Source organism: Stylophora pistillata, chromosome 11 (assembly GCF_964205215.1).
Source record: "Stylophora pistillata chromosome 11, jaStyPist1.2, whole genome shotgun sequence".
In the NCBI taxonomy this organism is placed as follows: Eukaryota; Metazoa; Cnidaria; class Anthozoa; order Scleractinia; family Pocilloporidae; genus Stylophora; species Stylophora pistillata.
Genome location: NC_142529.1, coordinates 14583444 through 14603745, shown reverse-complemented (window position 1 = coordinate 14603745; position 20302 = coordinate 14583444). Strand labels below are relative to the sequence as shown.

Genomic DNA, 20302 nt, shown 5'->3' with positions numbered 1-20302 from the left:
AAATGATATTTAATCATATTGAAAATTTCCACCTTTCAGGAAAGAAAAGTCAAGACCGATTTTCCTTTTGCAGTTCTTTATAGTTTTTTGTGACTGGCAAGCTCTACACTTTCTTGTTCAAATGTACTGAGCGAAACCTGGAGAGAGTGTTACGTGCAAAAGGGAACTCCCTGGCCGATAATTTCTTTCTATTCTCACATTTATATATCTGATGGAACAAACAATAACTGAACTTATTTTTAGTCAACGTCTGCGATTCTATCTTGCTGGAAAAGACTTTAAAATCCTGCGGCGATAAAACTTCGACAACAAACCTTAACCACTGGAGTTTTGTTAATATTAGTCCTGGGGCTAAATTTTACAACAAGATGGTAAGACTAATGTGGTATTCAGTCGTTTCATGCCCACGGACGCTTTGTACTCAGACGATTCGTACTCAGTTTGTGTCGTTCTTACCCGAACTCCAGGTCAATTCGCACCTGTGATCATCAGCTAAAATGAACGCTAATACGACAAGACTTATGAGAGGACACCTGAACTTCAAAGAACATTTGTTTTTCATGATAGAAAACAAAAGATTGTTACACGATTCAGCTCTACATCTTCACTATAATGATATTAAAATTAGTTTGCAATGTAAATTCATTCAGGCTCTATATGACTACTAATAGACTGAGACATCATGAGAACCCGGATGAAAAGGCTTCAGTCCAAGGGTCGCGAACTCAGCGAACCGGTATGTTAAGGGATAAAGTGGAAGGCGAAACCGTTGTGAAAATTTCAACATCAAGCTTCATGGAATATTGCCAAGGGTGACCCATTGTGTAGTCAGTCTGGGCCTTGATTAATAAATAAGAATATATGGCTGAAGGAACTGTCATTCTTAGCATAGTTTGGGAATCTTCTGTTCTTAATATAAGCTAATAACAAGAACACCGACACTGGCAATTGATTTAAAAGGCCCGTCATATGTTAGTTATGTGCAATCGAGCTGTGAGTATGCGTGGACTTCTCTCATGATTAATTTTGATCTGCAGGTCACTTTCAATAGCAAACAGTACAGTTCTCAATATTTCCAATGAGTGGGCTGTGTTAAGAAACTTTCAATTTATTTCTTGACAAATTAAAAGTTAACTAGAAATGCATGGGGATAAATGACTAAACATTAATATTAACGATTGCATCGATAACATTTTACCTTATACTTTATTTGCTAGATTTAGGTTAAATGATCAGTTTCGTGTTAAACCGCGTCTCGCCTCGACTCGCTGTAGTTTTGTGTTTCAACTCGTAAACTTGCAATAAACTTTTAATAACCTAGCTGGGACATGACCATACGCACTTTATCCCTCATGCACAAGACAAGTTGATCCACTTTTTCTTCTTCGCTCCCGCCGTTTATCCTCACGCTACTACCTCGAACTAACCCGAAAACGCCTTGAAGTCCTTTTCTTTGCCCCCTTTCAGTAGTTATCTCTTTGTCAGTGTTACTCTCGCTATCAGTGTCACCATCATAGTCACTGTCAGTTTGAATGTCAGTATCTCAGTCTCTGTCTCTTTTGCTTCACTACCTTGTAACTGTCACAGTTACCACCTCTTTTTAGGTCTCTGTCCCTGTCTCCGTTTCTGTGATTGACGCTGTCATTGTTGCTGTCCCTAGGCAAGTCTGTTTCACTGTCTCTGTAAATTTGCTGTGACTGTCTCTGTCTCTTAACAGTCGATGGAACTGTTACTGTTACTATCATTGTCACTGTCGATGTCACTTTTTTAGTGCCTGTCTTTGTTACTGTTACTCCCTTGTTGTCTTTGTCACTGTCGTTGATGGTTTCACCGTTACATCTCTCTCACTGCTACTTTCACTGTCCTTTGCTCAGTCACTGTCACTTCACTGTGACTAACGTTTTCCTTTTAGATTTTTCTGTCTCTATCATTGTCTTCCTCGCTGTCTCTGTCATTGTCTTTTTCATTGTATCTGTCACTCTCTCTCTGTCTCATATTCCCATTGTGTCTGTCACACTTCACTGTCACTGTCTGTGCCACGGTCACTGTTACTCACACTGCCTCGCCCATTGTCAGTGGCGCCGTCTCTTTCATTGTCACTGTCACTATCTCTGTTTATCTAACTGGCAGTGGCACCGTAAATCTCCCTTTCAATCCCATTGTCTATTTCCCCTCTTTTTCGCCTCCAGTAACACCGTCACTCTCTTTGTAACTCTGACTGTTGTTGTCACTTTAAATGACACTAGATAAAAAACCCCTAGACAATATTGAATTCTTTCAGTTTCGATGTAACATCCTGATGATGATATACATCCAATGAGCCATCGACAACATTGTCCACAGAATCAAGAACCCTATTTTTCATCTCTCCAAACAAGATGGCATGGACCTTTTCACAGTCATGTCCAAGATATTTCCAATACGTACCTCACTTTTGTAAACCAAATATCTCGCTGAGCATAAGGCTACTCGGTGGGTTCTATCATCTCTGGCATTCAAGCTATATTTTTCGTGGACAGATAGAAAATACTACCCTCGTCAGTCCGTAGAAAAATAATAATAATATTTATATAACGCGCATATCAAAAGCTTCTCGTGGCGCTTTACAATACTATAAAGAGAAAAAGAGATACGTCGGTCACAGCCATCCCCAGACAGCTAACGAAGAAATGGCAAACGACTTCCACTCACTAATCATAGTTAGCTCCCTCTATTAACTATGGACTAATGAATGACTTGTACCCCTAAACTGAAATTTGAGTTCAAGAAACCCACAATATCACTAGACTTCCTCTCCCTAATACCCAAAAATTCTTACATTAAATCCCCCGAGCATATATGTTGTCCGCTTAGTAACAATTTCCCTGCCTCAGACCATAATTAATAGAGGAAGCAATCTCCTTTACTAACTATGCTCAGACGTTCAATTTTTGTCCAGTGAGTGCCATGTAGGATTCGACGCAAGCATGATACGAATTCTCCCAATATAATAAGAACAATAGCTAGATGTGCAACTCAATTGTGGATGACTTTACTGTTGATGTGCATGATAGCTGACAAAACACATGAGAGAATCGTTTGATGGAGAATACAAGGAGCATTGTGTCAATTTACAGGTCTGAAACATTAAGTTAAACAGCATGATACGATGACTAATTTTGACAGTGATCACCGTTGCCACCCTTCCTACCTAATGTTGCAAATAGGTGAGTGCTCTCTTGTTATTTTTCAAATTTCTTGAGGGATAAACACTTCTCTTAATAGTCTCCCGAGTTAATTAACTGAGCTGTTTTTTAGTCTGGTGATCAAGTACCTGCAGGGAGACTTCTTAGCAAATCACCGAATCGTTATCGACCCCGACTGCGAGTTTGTCGAGTTCTGAGGGGATGTCATGATCATGGCGCAACCTATCATTTTCCGAACAATAGGAATAGATAATAAAAATTCAATTTTACATACTAGGAGACACATCTGCAAAGATTGTTCTGAGGGGATGTCATAATCATGGCGCAACCTATCATTTTGCGAACAATAGGAATAGATAATAAAAATTCAATTTTAGGTACTAGGAGACACATCTGCAAAGATTGTTGTGGGAACTCATCTTTACCGTCATTTGCTTGAAGTCGAAATCAGTTTATTCCACCTTGAAAGGTAAGTTTCATGCTCTTTCACTAATAGTTTGCTCCGGACTAATTCCAATATATCAACTTTGCCTTTTCGCTTCAGTCGGCATAAAGAAGTCGACAACGAGGTTTTGCCGCACGTTACCGTCGCTAAACGGAAGTTCAATTGAGGAAACAATCAAGCGGTTCTTCAGTTTTGCTTACGCCCAGCCAGTTACGGGGTTCTTTTCTGTTGTCTTCAGTCTGAGAATACTAATTTTATCCAAAAGGGAGATCTATTCCATTCTGTGGACGGAAGTTCTTAAAAGAAACTTAACACAAATAGCTCTTTAGAAGTTCACTTCTTCAGTCGGGTATTTCGCATAAATTTAAATCCGTCAACTTCCAGAAACTAAGCTAAATTATCCGTTTCAAAAGCACACCTTTAATGGCGCCATGAGGACATTATCGGTAGTAAATATGTCTTTAAACTACATCTGGGGTCGGTCGAAAAAAGATTTCAAAAGTGCGTTTGCTTTCATTCTTTTGTACCAGTACCTCTTTGAAGTTTCCATTATCCGAGAAATAGTGTTCCAGCCCAATAAACAATTGCAAGTACATTAGCATATGGACGTAACTATTGGTGGGTGCTGTCGAAAATTGTCCTTGTTACGTGACTTTTAATTTAAGGGTAAAAACTCCACTCCATGGTGCAGTGTGCTCTACGATGTAACAAGGGTTAGAAAAGTTTGATTTTACTATGATGAGATGGAAACAGCTTTCAGATAACTGGTTTAATGCTAAGTCCTTAACCAGCGTAAATTAAAGTTGATAAAAAGACGTAAATGTAATCTCATCTCAGATCTAAAAAACCTGGATGGTCATACTTATTAAAAACTGCACAAAAAACGTAATCTTCTTACTGATTATCATTCAATGATACGTGTAAGGAACATGGTCAACATTCTCATTTACAAGGAGGTCTAAGGCATTTAAGCTAGATAGAAGGGTGTTTGTAAGAAGCTGTCTCGTTGTTATGTTAGCCTCGCATCAAAACGAATCGTGATCAAAATTTGCTGAGAAGCGATTGATCATCCAGTTTCTTGAAAATATGTGTATTTTTGAGCAAGCAAACGAAAGAGTGTGATAGTATTGATCGAACAAGGAATTGGAGCTAAAGGATAATGGGGCCATGTAGAACCACCCAGAAATGCTGCCCTATAAAAATGCAAAAACACCCTTGCGTACTCTTTAATTTCTTTGTGATCAACGACCCGAGAGGAGATTTCAATTTGTGGGAAAATCACCGAGCCGTGATACACACACTCCAGCTGCGAAGAACATTTAATAAACCTTCAAAAGCGTTCCCAACATTTTCGCGACCTGTTACAGCCCACGGCGAATAGGAAACGATGGTAAAGATACGTATTAAGTAAAAAAAAAAATGCAAAAAAATCGGAGTACAGTCCTTCACTTCAGAAGCCCACCTGGTTGGCATGACGTTTCAGGGATGTACATGAGTGGTTCGAATCCGTGGCCTTTAAGTCACCCGTTTCCTATATTTTAACAATCTTCATAACAATTGACAGTTTCGAATTTAGAAATATGCCCTTTTGGTCATTAGTGTTGCTATGAGGAAAATATGAAGGTGTAGTCTGATCGTCCGGGTGAGTGTAGTCCTGAGAAGGACTGTTGTCGGTGGCAGTGACTGACGTTTCGACAACCTGTGCGGAAGTCATCATCAGAGTCAAGTGATTGATTGTTGTCAGATTGTTGTCATTCTACTGACAACAATCAATCACTTGACTCTGATGATGACTTCCGCACAGGTTGTCGAAACGTCAGTCACTGCCACCGACAACAGTCCTTCTCAGGACTACACTCACCCGGACGATCAGACTACACCTTCACATGTTACCCCCGGGTTCAAACCATTTACTGCATGAGGAAAATAGTAACAAAAAATGAGTCGCTTCTTAAGTATTCATTAAAAACCTGTTGTTCAAGAATAAATCATCGTATTTATGACAGAATAAGTTAGATCGCGTGATGGATAATTCGACGATATTTTCTCATATTAATCGCTTAGGATTTAATGCTAAAAACATCACGTCTTCGGTGTAGTCGTCAGTAAAAGGTGACCAGGTTGTTTAATGTCAAGTGATGATATTATGGCAAAGAACTTGGAGAAGATGAGCATTTTGTAAGGGACCGTTTTGTAGTTTGGAGTTTAACTGGCATGACGTAAGGTCATCACAAAATCCAACCGATATAATCATATTCTAAGTCACTCAACAAAGCTTTTCATTCCGGCGAACATCACACCTGGTGAGTTGTGTCTGAAAAGCCAACAAACAAAGTGACCAGCGTTTTGATGTAGCAGAATCAATTTTAATGAAGGGGCCGAGGGCTCCCTAATATGGGTGATATTTGCAATAGTAGTTTTGTGCATCATGCATGGAATCTAATCATAAATGAAAGCATGCACATGCCACACTTTGAATTAATGTTCACTGCTATTGTCTTCCAGAATTCGAGCAATTGTTGACAATGGAAACTTTTTGGGTCTGTATCATCTTAACTTTGGCCCTGTCTTCAGGTAGGAAGCATTTTATGCATAAATTTTTTACAGAGGAATCATCTACAAAGGAACTCCGCTAACTCAAACTCCCAATGGAAAGGAATATGATTCGAGCTAGCAGGGTTCGAGTTATCATAAGAGATTATAATTGTTTTAACCGGCATCTTATTAGGGAGATCAAACAACCCGATCAAACGTTCTTTTCAGTCACTGATACATGGTCATTATCTATATTATAATCATCACCATCACTATTCATAACTATACGGGTTTTTAAAAGACCTGTAGGGTTGTTTCCACAATGTCACTTTGCCTTGGGTTGGTCACCAGTCAAACTATCCTTTAACGCTTTGTCTGCGCTCTAACATCTATGTTATAATTCTAGTTGTTCTAAAAAATATTTCTTTTTTAGTTGCCCTCGAGATCTTTAGGACCACATCATTTAGGACGCTACCAGCATCAAAATTTTATTTTATATTGTTTTTGGGTATTATAATGAAAAGTATTTCATTTCTTTTTTTATTCCCAGATTTATCTCAGGCAGAAGGTTTGTTATTTTGCATTTTTCTCATGAATATCAGACCCAATTATACGCAACAGATATCTAAGAGTGTATCGGCTCAGTACAATTATGTCGTGCGCTATCTTAAAGGCCAACTTTAATCTGTGCTGTAACCATGCGCAACATACGAGACACGAAGTTTTTCCTCAGGCTGCGTAACTTTGTTTGCACTTCGACTCACAAAAGGATAATAATTAATAATTAATAATTAATCATGTTACTACCGGTAGGTGGCTGTCAAGATCAAATAATGGATATCGCAATTCTGGCTGACGTATCACTAAGTATGAACTCGAGGCAACGCAGTGATAAGATAAAACTCATCGATGAGCTGGTGGAAAAGAAAGGTGTTTCCCCCTCAGGAAATCATTTTGCTCTAATAACCTTTGCAAAGGAAGACATTATTGAAAGCAATTTCAACGACGAGTCATACCACGAAGAAGACAAATTAAAGCACTTTGTTCAAAAGAAAGTCAGCGTGAGACCTAAGGCCTGGGGAACACGAACAGACCTGGCCATGGATCTTGCCGCCAGAGAGTTGTTTACCAAACAAGGAGGAGACAGGCCAGATGCTAAGAACTTCATAATCATGTTTACAGATGGGAAACCTTATAAGTCAAAGAGGGATAAACGACCTGAGATTCCGTTTGAGGATTCCATTGAAGTGTTGGAGGTAAAAAAACAAACAGACCAGTTTAACTGAAAGGATTCCGTTTTCGCTCTTCGTTTTGTTTGAGGGCAAGTTTCTACGCTTTGCTGTAGAAAATACCATACCAAACAATGAATACAGACCAACTTGAATGATATTTCGTCTATCGTTTTATGGAAATTGGCACGACAAAAATTATACCAGAGAAACTTTGAATTCTCTCTTCCGAATTTGATTTTCGAAGAAGTATCGCGAAAACTTCAGAACGTTCCAAAATTTGAACACGTGCGTTAAGCTGATATTAGAGTGATAGTTGCAGCTCAGAATCTTGTTAAAATCAGAATCACTGTCTTTCAACAGAGAAAAAATGTGAGCATAATTGTTGTCGGAGTCGGTAAAAACGTACGTAAAGAAAAAGGAACAATGTCCAAGATTGCTGGCAAGAAGGGAAAAGTCCTTCTGTATCCTAATTTTGATGACCTCCCCGGACATTTGGACGACATCGTGAAAGCTACATGTGGTAAGCTGTCCTTGTCAAATTGCTTTATCTTTCAGTGTGTTTAGAATAGTTATTTTGACCTTGTATGGTAAACACATTTTCTTTAAATCGGCCGGTAGTGTTAAGAGTCTGTTAACTAGAACCGTTCGGCGTAGCTGTTAGCGATTGGTAAGTAAACATTAAAGGGGCTTACTGAGCCTTAAAATAAAATAAAATTACCAGGGGCCACCTTAAGTGCGGAGTAGTCGACTGCAAACAATCAGAAAATCGTACAGAGCTAACAATAGAACACCTGGAAAAAATTGCACCAAGCTATATTCATTTTACGTTTGTTGGAATTCTTTTTGACGGATTTTTAGGAGATAAATTCATAGATTTGGTTTGTAGATAGGTTTCTAGCTACATGGCCGTCTTCGTTTCATTTCTGAGTACTCCTTCAATAAAAGGAGCATCCTTTGTCACCGTGGAAGACGTTATTATCGTTATCATTATTATTAATACAACTGTGATAATCTAATAGGTACTGTAAAGTGATAATTACCCACATTAATCGATCGTTTATTCCTTGCAGAAGAAATACCTGCACCTCAGCCGGAAGGTTCGTAATCTTCCTAAATGTTTAACGTAATTATATGGGACTACAAAGTTTCTACCTAACGAGTGTCATCAGCCCTGGAACATGAAACAATTAGTTTATGCTTGGCTCTGATGTATGGATGCACGTGGAAAGTTTAGAGGGCACGCCCGATATAGAGCAGTCGAGAGCAACTCTTGCATCCATTCCCTGATATATGTACAGCTAAAAGTGTGAACCAGTTGTTTTCTCGAATAGCAGACACCATTCTTGTGCAAAAGGGGCTTTCCTTGGTAATCGAATTCAATGCACCATGCAGTAAATAAGAATATCTCATTAGCTGTTTACAATCCGCCATAATGGTGTCTTTGAAACGAGAACACTAAAGCTGGTTTATTTAAAATTCCTGGAGAAAATTTGATTTTTTGAATTAGGTAAGGAAAATGAAGACAAGAGTCAATATATTGAACCCATCGTGGAAATCTGTGCGCGATGCAGTGGCTGAAAGAAGACTGCAAGAAACGTGCACTTTTCTCCTTAGTGATCATCATGCTGTTATTTTTAAGTACAGCTACATCTGTCGAAGACTCGCTTTGCCGAATCGTTGACAAAGCCGGTTTCCTTGAACACATTGTCATCTGTAAATGTTAACAGGTTCACTGCTTGCGGTGAAGATAACTAGCTTTAACATTAGAGAATATCGTGCACATTACCGATATCTATGCATAAAGGGATAGATAGAGGAAACCAATAGAACCAATATACCAGATATTTTGCTTAAGGCCAGCAAATGTCTTTACTCATGTTCCCCTCAGGATCCTGGACAACGAGTTAATCTATCTATAGAAATAAGTATGCATTTAGACCATGTAAGGGATAAATCATTGATAAAAATGATACTATCTATCGTTAGGTGACTGTCCTGATCAAAAATTGGATATCGCGATACTGGAAGACATTTCAAGAAGTATAGGCAAGCGGCAGCGAAGTAAAAAGATAAAACTGATCGATGAGCTGGTGGAAAAGAAAGGTGTTTCCTCTTCAGGAAATCATTTTGCCATCATCACGTTTGCAAAGGAAGTCGCTATTCAGAGCAGTTTCCACGATAAACCATATCACGAAGAAGACAAATTAAAACGCTTTGTTCAGAAGACATTACGCGTGATACCTAAGGCCTGGGGAACACGAACAGATCTTGCCATGGGTCTTGCCTCCAAAGAGTTGTTTACCGAACAAGGAGGAGACAGGCCATATGCGAAGAACTTCATAATCATGTTTACAGATGGTAAACCTTATAAGTCAAAGAGGGATAAACGACCTGGGATTCCGTTTAAGAATACCACTGAGGTGTTGGAGGTAAAAAACAAAAACAAAAACAAATAGACCAGTTTAACTGAGAGGTTTCCGACAGTAATGAAATATTTATATATTCAGAGGTAGACGTGAAATAAGAAAGCCGCCAAAAAAAAATTAGTTTTGGATCTTAGTAAACTTTCTTCAGAATTTGTGAAGAACCATCCCGAAGATTTCAACTTGCACACGAACCTCATATAAGAGCCTTGCATTTTGTGACTTGGATACAGTTTCATTCTCTTGTTTTTAAACAGAGGAAAGGTGTGAGCATAATTGTCGTTGGAGTAGGGAAAAAGGTTTTCAAAGAAAAGAAGACAATGTCAGAGATTGCAGGAAAGAATGGAAAAGTGCTTCTGTATCCTGATTTTGACGACCTCTCTGGACATTTGGACGATATTCTAGAAGCTACCTGTGGTGAGCTCAGAAAGATCTTCTCAATTTATGTTGGAAATAACAGTTACTTGAAACATCATTGGGTTTTAAAACATAAACTGGCGCCTCTGCATTTAAGAGGAAGATGATGATTTACAAAAGGAAATAATTGAATTTGAGAAAGCTTATTCGTTCACTGAAAATACATACGTAAGTAATCTGGTAAGTACCATTACACCACAGAGGGAATTATTACGTTGTTGCCTACAAGCTGAAGACGTTCATTAGCTCATTAAAAACAGAAAACTGCTAGGTAAGGGGAGTAACAAATAGAATTGGTGGTGACGTGCAAAGAAAATGGTGTCGATCTTATTTCTGAGTGCATCCTCTGTGTATGTCTCAAGTATAAATGATTGAAACGGACCAGCCAGGCAAGTGAATGAAGGGGTGGTTTTGAGATGTTATGAGTAACGATGAGTCAGTGAAAGTACATTGGTGTTTACAACAGTGTTTAGTCAAAACATTTAATATGCCCTTACAGCTTCCTAATGCACCAGTCAATGTAAACCCCCGCACCCCCCCGGCCGGGAAATAGCGGGGAATTTGACAAGCGCTCACTTCTAAAGTTGCAAAATGCCAAGCACCCCAAGGTCAGGTTTTTCCTCTAATTGAAGCTAACGACCCCGCTCACATCCCCCGCTCTTGTTGAGTGGAAGACACAGGCTAATGTAAAGGGTTTAAACTTTATTTGTCAAGTAACACACGTCACCGCATACAATGCTTTTCAAAATAGTAAAAAATGTTTGTGGTGTATTTATAGTCTACTGTTAACATTTAAGAGAAATGTTAAATTCTACATGCTAGTAGAAGAGGGTTAAGTGTTAGTAAAAGCAGTTCAAAAATGTATTTCACAATTTGAACAGACACAGTTTCATAGAATGGGTTTAAAGAACGCATATAACTTTCCTGTTCCACCTTCTTGTTTCCAATGAAGACCTACTCCTGGTCAACCCTCAGTTGGCACTCATCGCAATACCAGTGTCCTGTAGGTTAGGGTTAGGGTTAGGGGGTTACGAGTAAAAACTGTGACAAAAGATTTTTGTTCACAAAACAAAAAATACCTTTTGAAGAAAAACCTTTTGTTCACAAAACATTTATGTGTTCTTAGACTTATACAAAGAACTTAAGGACGGATGGCATACTCAGCCAAAGATATAAGGTGATTAAGATAAAACGACTATTACCTTCTTTTCATAGCCAAAAAAATGCCATCTTGCCGCACAAGCGATCTTGACCCAGTCTACTTCGGTGGAAAATACCCCGGTCCACTCCCCCGCTGTTCTTGGATGACGTGCAAAAGAGGTCAAAGTCCCTGATACCTGCGGCCCTTTCGCTTGTCAAATAACGGAAAATTCCCCGCAAATGCCCCGCTATGTCCCGGCTGGAGGGGGGGGGGGGGGGTGCGGGGATTTACATTGACTGGTGCATAATCAAGTAAAAGTCATGCTTTCATTTTTTCTCTCTTGAAAGCAATTGATGGTGGATACACTGAGTGGTCTGAATCTACATGTAGCGTGTCGTGCGGCGGAGGAGAAAAGTCTCTGACAAGAACCTGCACCAATCCGCCGCCATCTAACGGTGGAAAGGACTGCAGTGAACTGGGACCAGCTGAAAAGACCGTTTCTTGTAACGAAGCAGAATGCCGTGAGTATTTTATTGTCACTTTGCGTCTCCTATGGTTGAAATGGTGTGATTAAATGTAAAGAGGTTTTTGTTCTCGGGTCATATGCTGTAACTTATGGAAAGAAGCACAAGTGGACTCGCAACTTTTGTCTTTTTGTGTTTGCTTAGCGATTGATGGTGGTTACACTGAGTGGTCTGAGTCTGAGTGCAGTGTGACATGCGGAGAAGGGACAAAAATACTGACAAGAACCTGCACCAATCCCCCGCCATCTAACGGTGGAAAGAACTGTAGTGAACTGGGACCAGCTGTAAAGAAAGTTTCGTGCAACGAAGCAAAATGCCGTATGTATTTTTCCCGCTGCTCTCTTTTTCCTGAATAACGAGCACAAAAATTCCTCATATATATAATCACAATTCTGTGATTATATATATATTTTCCAGGAAACTGCCTGAGTTTAACAAGTTACCGCCGGGATGTACGAAAGCGATCCCCATAATGATAAACCCTACTTATGAAGTAGTAGAAATAAGGCCTGAAAAAGATTTAGGCCCGTACGGGATTTGAAGCCATGACCTTTGCGATACCGGCGCAGTACTCTGCCAACTGAGCTAACAAGCCATCGGGAGTTTGCAATTGATAAGTTGTATAGTACCCGAGATTGGTCTGCCAATTTGCTGGTAACAGAGAGGACTTTGTGATGAACAGTACAAATTAAATTGAAGGAAAGTATGAAAACGACACCGTGAAAGATGTATAATAAAAAAGCATTATGAAATTTAATACAAAAGAGTGGCAAATTATAGCCAGATAATAAGGTAAAGAAAAAGATAAATTTCAGTGAGAAACCTTACGTTCATCTCCCTTCGATTCTTTTTTTACCTGACTGCCTAGTCGTCCATCCAAGAATTCTTTTGCCTAGATGTAATCTAATCTTTCCTAAGGCTAATAGCAATTAGTTCAAATGCAAATGATTTTTTTTAGTTTGAACTTAACCAGTTATCACAGTGACTTGAAAAAACAAGCATACGAGAAGTTCCTTTTTGTGTGTGTGTGTATAGCGATTGATGGTGGATACACTGAGTGGTCTGAGTCTGAGTGCAGTGGGACATGTGGAGAAGGGACAAAAATACTGACAAGAACCTGCACCAATCCTCCGCCATCCTATGGTGGAAAGGACTGCAGTGAGCTGGGACCAGTTGTAAAACCAGTTGCATGCAATGAAGGAATATGTCGTGAGTATTTAGTATTTAAATTATCGCAAGACTCGCTGACGCAGTGAAGACATGATTACTTTTTCTTTTAATTAATTATTTTCAGGGCGAACCAATTAATATGTTATAACTTTAGCAAAAGATCACAACTTAAGAGCGTGTCCACGAGAAAACCGGGCAGAACCGGGCAGGCGCGATAAACCTCAAATCACCGATTTGGCTCAAATTGGCACAAATGCTAAGTATCATGAGTTAATAACTGTGTGAAAATAACAGGTCAACATATTTAATTCCCCGGGAGATATATGGTCCCCCTGGGAAAACCCCCATTTCCCGGCTGCTACGGCAAACTGAAAATCCGTCTACAAATCCAAACAACTGGGTTGTATTTTATATCTATCAGACTTCTAGAAAATTGAATTGTTTTAACTTTTTCATTTCATTTCTTCTCTTACCTCTCGCTTAAGTAAAGACGACTTTTTCTGGTTTTGACAAAGTCCAAAAATAAGGGTATTTTAAGGCCCAATATCTCCGATGAGCAACCACTTCTGATCACTATTCCTATATGGGCAGTGAAAGCCATCGCTGGACTTCCAAAATCAATTTAAAAAATTTTGGGCAATATAATTCATAACCCGTGCTGACGTGAAATCTACATTTATTTCCCGCTTTTTAGTCTTTATCGTCAAAATTCCGTACACCACATCTTTGTTTTATTCACTTAAATAACTTGAAATTTACCAGAAACTTCCCAGAGAGTATCGTTTAAACATGAACGAGGAGAGAATGTTTGAATAACGCAAGTTGAGCCATTTTTGAGAACTTTTTTTGCAGCCATATTTGGATTATTCTCGAGGAAACGCAGCGGTTGATGATGAACATCAAGGGCGCATATAGTCGGAATTTCTGACAAAAGAAAGCTAAGAAGAAACTTGATAGTACATACATGTCTCTGTGGTGCTTCGGTTGCAAATTTTTGCTTACTGTAATCTTTCTTGTAGTAACTTGCTATGTTTGCCCCCTGGCAACCTCAGAGACGTTTGCGAAAACACGAGGATCCACGAAATGTGAAAGAGAAGATTCTAGTTGCCTTTCCCATCACTTTATTCCTGGGATGTTTGCAAAAGCACGAGAGTTGGTGTGGCAAGCTCCTGCTCTCCTGTATTCACTTTAACCTGACAATGTAGCTGAGTCTGACACTCCGACAATCTTGAAATGCATGCTGACGTTCATGGTACACAGTTTCTCTTATCAATTGCTTTTCCAACTGTGCATTTTAATATGTTCGGATTTAAAAGGAGTTCAGGGAAACATAGCGTCCGGCCTACTTGAGTCACTAAGAAAAGTAGAAGCGTCTGCACACGAAGGAGGTTTTCTTCCGGATTTTGATGATAATATTAGTGGATTGTCGGTTATTATTTGTAACCTTTAAGAGCGGCTATTACACTTCTGTCTGATACTTACTACGAAATCGATTGTTAACCCCCCCCCTTTCCTCGCCCCACCTTTGAGTAATAATCTGCACTTTTACAATTGACCAGTTTCTAAGGTACATCTCGACGAAGAGCCAGATATTACAATAGACGGCTACAAGAGATTACATATCAAATGTATGCAGTAAACCTTAGATAAATTATATGTAAGTGATTTCTATATGCATTTCAGGTTTTTAACCATTTTCTTTTTCCTTGTGCTGAGAGGAGACCAGTATATCACGGGCTTATTTGTTTTTCGGTGAACCAGCAACTATCTCAAGCCTAAAAAATAAAAAAGTCAAATATTTTGTCAGCCGTTAATCTTTGTTACATTTTTAATAATATACACGAAAAAGTTACTCAGTTAGTTAAGATGAATGCAGTTTTCAGGTAATTCAGTGCAGAAGAAAGTTAATTCAGAGCAGAAAGGGTTAATTCAGTGCAACGAAGGTAACAAACCAGACATTCTGATTGGTCAGGATGATTGGTCAATGTCAAGGTCAATGTCACTTGCACGGTTTCAATGAATTATTTTTGCGCGCGAGGCGCGCAAAAATAATTTCTGTATAGTTATGAGAAGCTAACTCGTATTTTTTCATGTATATTATTAATACATAATCACATGATTTCGAGTGCAATTTGGAATAAATAAGCGCAAGTAGATTTTTTCAAAGACCAACAAAATTGCATGAGCCCGTAGTTAACCCCATGTCAGTTTTTTGACCATTTTCTTTTCTTTCCCTGTGCTGATAGGAGACCAATATATGACCGGCTTATTTGCTTTTTGGTGAACCAGCAACTATCTCAGGCTTAAAAAATAACGAGTCAAATATTTTGTTAGCCGTTAATCTTTGTTACATTTTAAACTCTGTAGACTAGAAACACAACATGCCAAATGAATGTGAGCTGACCGCTGGACAAAACTGCAGGCGCGATCTGATCGAAGATGGCGGATTGTCCTTTTGAGTAACTTCAGCTTTTAGGGCATCAAATTATCTTTTTGCCACCAACACCTGTCACGTAATACGATAAGTATCACGCCGTAAAAGACCAATCATTTTGGTGGATCTTTCCGAGAGCTCTGTCTGCGTTTAATATTTCAACAAGGCAACGAAGCAAGTCGAATCTGGTACATTGTTAACAAATGATATCAAGTCAAAAGTTGCAACTGAGGCCCCACAGAGACATGTATGTACTATTAAGTTTCTTGCTAGATTTCTTGTCAGAAATGTCGACTATATGCGCCCTTGATGTTCATCATCAACTGCTGCGTTTCCTCGAGAATAATCAAAATATGGCTGCGAAAAAAGTTCTCCAAAATGGCTCAACTTGCGCTATTCAAACATTCTCTCCTCGTTCATGTTTAAATGATACTCTCTGGGAAATTTCTTATAAATTTCAAGTTATTTCAAGTTAATAAAACAAAGATGTGGTGTACGGAATTTTGACGATAAAGACTAAAAAGCGGGAAATAAATGTAAATTTCACGTCACCACGAGCTACGAAATAAATTGCCCAAAAATTTTATTATTAACTTTGGAAGTCCAGTGATGGCTTTCACTGCCCATATGGGAATAATGATCAGAAGTGGTTGCTCATCGGAGATATTGGGCCTTAAAATACCCTTATTTTCGGACTTTGTCAAAACCAGAAAAAGTCGTCTTTACTTAAGCGAGAGGTAAGAGAAGAAATGAAATGAAAAAGTTAAAAAAATTTAATTTTTTAGACATCTGATAGATATAAAATACAACCCAGTTGTTTGGATTGGCTGACGGATTTTCAGTTTGTCGTAGCAGCGATGCAAAGTTAACTAATTAATTATGCACAAACTGCAGGAAATAGGGGTTTTCCCAGGGGGACCCAATTTCTCCCAGGGAATTGAATATGTTGACTATTAATTTCACGCAGTTGTTAACTCATGATACTTAGCATTTGTGCCAAGTTTGAGTCAAATCGGCGATTTGAGGTTTATCGCCCCCTGCCCGGTTTTTTCATGGACACGCTCTTAACTAACAGCTTTCGATTCGAATGACCTTTTTTTTATGTAGCAACTAATGGTGGTTACACTGAGTGGTCCGAGTCTGAATGCAGTGTGACATGTGGAGAAGGGACAAAAATACTGACAAGAACCTGCACCAATCCTCCGCCATCTCACGGTGGAAACGACTGCAGTGAGTTGGGACCAGCTCAAAAAACAGTTCTTTGCAATGAAGGAATATGTCGTGAGTATTTAAATCATCGTAAGACTCGTTGACGCTGTTTCGGTGAAGACAAAGTTATTATTTTTCTAATTTAAAATTAACTCGAACTACTTGCAGAATAGGACATCAGGTCTCGAGTATCACATTCAACGCACGTATAGAAACTGTAAAAATAAAAGAACAATGCTTTAAGAATCTTGAAGAGGCTTGAAGGCTCGAAGAGCGAAATGTATTTCAAGACTCTTAAAGTGCCCACAATGTCAAAAAATGTTTTTCACTCATCTAAATCTACATTTCACCAAATGAACTTCTGCGAAAAAAATTTTCGATTTGGATAAAACGCAGTTTTTCTAATTTATTAGACATTCAAATTTGCCGCCATTTTGGCCCACCATTCGCATTAGTCTTCCTCGGTTTAAAGTGAGTCGTGATGTAGGTTCAGGAACACGTGATTTTGGTTTGTTACTTCTCTGACTTGAAAAAAAGTGGGAATTGGCTTCAGAGTGGTCACAATATCGTAAGCTCACAATATCGTAAACGACCCTCACTCGACCAGTGTATTTATATGCACTTTAAGGTCAAGTGAGGTTCCTGAACCTACGTCACAGACATCAGTCACGTGGTCATTTTGAGCAAGTTATTCTTGTGATCAGCGGCCAGGGTCGACTGCAAGAAAATAGAATTTTGAACTTTGTAAAAATTCGTAAAAAAATCGCGTTCAGTTGGCGAAATGTAGAATTAGATGAGCGAAAAACGATTTTTGACATTATGGGCACTTTAGAGCATTGTTATTTTATTTTTACAGTTTCCATACGTGCGTCGAATGAGATACGCGAGACGTGATGCCTTATTCTGCAAGTAGTTCAAGTTATTCAAACGCATACCTAGCTTCGGCAACTACTATTTCTTTAAGATACTTTAAATTTATTTTCAGGGTTTATCAGGGAGATACCAAACTCTGCTCGATCTCTTTTACATCTCTCTCTATTTCATTACCGCGCTTCGAACTTACCACCTTCTGGTTTGATTTGCAAAACACCACAAGAAATAATACATACATCGATGCAATCAGTTTCCTTGGACCGATAATTTGGTAATGGTAGATCGAAAGACGAAGTACGGTTAGAAATAAAAACATAACTCTTGCCAAGCTTCTCGGACAAGGTGCGTGAATGGAGCATAGTTCAACAATAGATAGAGAGTTGAATGAATCATTGCAACTTAATCATCACCAATAAGTTACTTTTTCACAGGTCCTCCATGTACAGCTGGACTTGACATTGGCATTGTACTCGACAAATCCAAGAGTGTCGGAAAATCTTATCTGGAAAAAGTTATCGTCTTCTTGTGTGACCTCGTGGAGAAATCTAACCCGGCAACCGAAGAAGATCACTTCGGTCTCATCACTTTTAACAAGAATGCGGACCTGGCGTTTTCCTTCGCGAATTCAAAATACCATGACAAGGAAGCTCTCTTAGAGAGAATAGCCGATGAGCCTGTAAAACTTCATTTGCAAACTCGCACCGATCTGGCTTTAAAAATGGCATTAGACGAGCTGTTTTCCGAGGGAGGGGGAGACAGACCAGACAAACCGAATGTCATGATTGTGTTTACAGATGGAAAGCCAACACATCCCGGCAAAAGCTTCAATTTCGAGGCATTTGCTGCGAGAATAGAAAACGAATTTAAAGTGAGTCACTATTTACTGGTAACTGTCAGTCATAATGAATTACAGTTCTCTATTGTTCCCATGCAAGTTCCGTTGACAGGCTACTTTCATTTTTCTTTTCTACATTTTAATTTTCTTTTTTGTAACACCAATTAGCGTACTGCCAATTTACAATGGTGGTACCGACTTGTGTCACTATGCAACTCGCATATGTAGACATTGTCACTGTATTTGAAAAAGTGTTATGGTATCCGTTTAGAATTAATTTAAATCAGTTTTTCAGCTAATAGTATATTCGCCCCAATGATCCTAATTTGGCAAGTTAGATTTTTAAATTAAATTTTTTAAATTTGGTAAGTTTGGTAAGTTTGGTTCGTTTATTTCTTTCTTAATATTCCTTGCCCCCCATTCAAGTCAGAGCGTAGATACTTCAATTCTCCTATATCAAATGTCTCCTTATATTACCTCTATTTCTGCCAACAACAGAAAAAGAACGTTAGTACCGTGGCTGTGGGAATTGGCAAGAGGGTAGAAATAGAAACCCTGAAACAGATCGCTGGTGGAGGTAACGTGGTACAGGTGGAGGACTTCGACAAACTTAAAGAGAAGATTGAAGAAATCAAAGCAAAAGCTTGTTCTGGTAAGGTGACATGTAAAACACAAAAATATAACTCCGTTATAGACATTAATGGTTTCGAGTAAGTTAATTTTCCAGAAAATGAAAAAGCTTTTTTAACACTCGATTTAAAATACTTCATTCACCAATATTACATTAAAACTCTACTTTACGTTTTCCTAAATATTATTTTAGATTACTTCAGCTGGATGATAAAATCGCCTTCTTTCATCAAATGCTTGCTGTATAATTTACCATAGGAAGTAACATGGGAATCTCTCGTGAGAGTTTTAGCATTGTTCTAACATTATGGCAGAGTTGGTGCAAAACGAAAAGGGAACGTTTAGTGAATGATATTGAGAAAATATATGAATTGATGAAATTTTTTTTCAATTTCCAGAATGAAAATGCCACCTAGCATTTACCATGTCGGAGTCATTTTTTTCCTTTTTACAACCAGTGGAGTACCGGGACTGATTGTATTTGCAAACTGTAGTTAGTGACAATAAATATGAATAAAAAGGAATGTCTCTGAGTGCACTGGTTTACGTTATTTATTAGCGATTAATGATTGGAATTCGTGCGATTTCACCAGTGGCTATGAGACCACACCATGGTTCACCTGTTCGATCTGGGAACTACAACCTTGAAAGGTTGGATTTCAATTGATTAAGGGCTAAAACCCTGAAAAAATCATATTGGTACCATCTCATAGGAAAGGTACCTTGCACAAATGCTTTCCCATCCCCATTCTAAAAGAAAAAAACAGGTGAAAGGGCCAAGATTTTCCAATTGAATCATGAATCATGGCAACATAATTAACGCTGATAAATGCACAATGAAAAAATAAAACCTTAACTTCATCAAATAACGATGACCAGGAAATATTTCAGCTGAAATTCAAGATTCAAAGTAATTGTTAAAGGTTCCCAGGGGAATTCTATAGAACGGATAATATGATACATCATAGGATTTCCGAGAGAACGGAACGTAACATTCTGGCCATTGCAAAGCCGAATTAGCGTAAGCGACGGCTGAATTTGCTTTGGCTCTTTCTTCCGTGTTGTGTTAAACTAGTCAATGCCGTGTATAACGGAATCATTTGCTCTCGCTGAAATTAAAAAATCTAAGAATTTGAAACAGTCGCCGAGAATGTGTTAGGCACTGATTACCAGTACTGTTTGGAAAACCAGGCCTCATGGGCCGGGAGGTCAGCTTGCTTTGACCCTCGTTTGTGGCAAACTAGTACAT

General features: G+C 38.7%; 3 protein-coding genes across 5 annotated transcripts in view; 2 read left to right on the top strand and 1 right to left on the bottom strand.

The window, feature by feature from the left end:
- LOC111319115 (inactive tyrosine-protein kinase 7) overlaps nucleotides 1-20302 on the top strand; it is a 344836-nt gene that overhangs the window by 167930 nt on the left and 156604 nt on the right. The window lies entirely within an intron of this gene.
- The window catches only part of LOC148720188 (matrilin-1-like), a 208818-nt gene that overhangs the window by 102059 nt on the left and 86457 nt on the right, over nucleotides 1-20302 (bottom strand). The window lies entirely within an intron of this gene.
- Nucleotides 3499-19589, top strand: LOC148720196 (uncharacterized). Of its 2 annotated transcripts, XM_088739658.1 has the most exons (15): nucleotides 3501-3654; nucleotides 6136-6204; nucleotides 6716-6733; nucleotides 6979-7421; nucleotides 7758-7917; nucleotides 8468-8494; nucleotides 9384-9826; nucleotides 10078-10237; nucleotides 11726-11899; nucleotides 12047-12220; nucleotides 12938-13111; nucleotides 16614-16787; nucleotides 18020-18456; nucleotides 18922-19075; nucleotides 19452-19589. In XM_088739658.1, the coding sequence occupies exons 2-15, from the start codon at nucleotides 6156-6158 to the stop codon at nucleotides 19454-19456; spliced, it is 2592 nt and encodes an 863-aa protein (XP_088595784.1). In that variant the 5' UTR covers nucleotides 3501-3654; nucleotides 6136-6155; the 3' UTR covers nucleotides 19457-19589. The 2 variants fall into 2 exon arrangements, 1 of the variants encoding a protein (XP_088595784.1); XR_015993506.1 differs by lacking the exons at nucleotides 18922-19075; nucleotides 19452-19589 and adding an exon at nucleotides 17701-17930 and having other exon boundaries at nucleotides 3499-3654; nucleotides 18020-18133.

What these genes read in the sequence shown, in the direction of transcription:
- LOC148720196 (XM_088739658.1), top strand. Translation starts at nt 6,156, where the DNA reads ATGGAAACTTTTTGGGTCTGTATCATCTTAACTTTGGCCCTGTCTTCA. An exon ending in GTGCAACGAAGCAAAATGCC is followed by an intron (nt 12,221 to 12,937) that starts GTATGTATTTTT and finishes GTGTGTGTATAG; the next exon opens with CGATTGATGGTGGATACACT. An exon ending in TTGCAATGAAGGAATATGTC is followed by an intron (nt 16,788 to 18,019) that starts GTGAGTATTTAA and finishes ACTTTTTCACAG; the next exon opens with GTCCTCCATGTACAGCTGGA.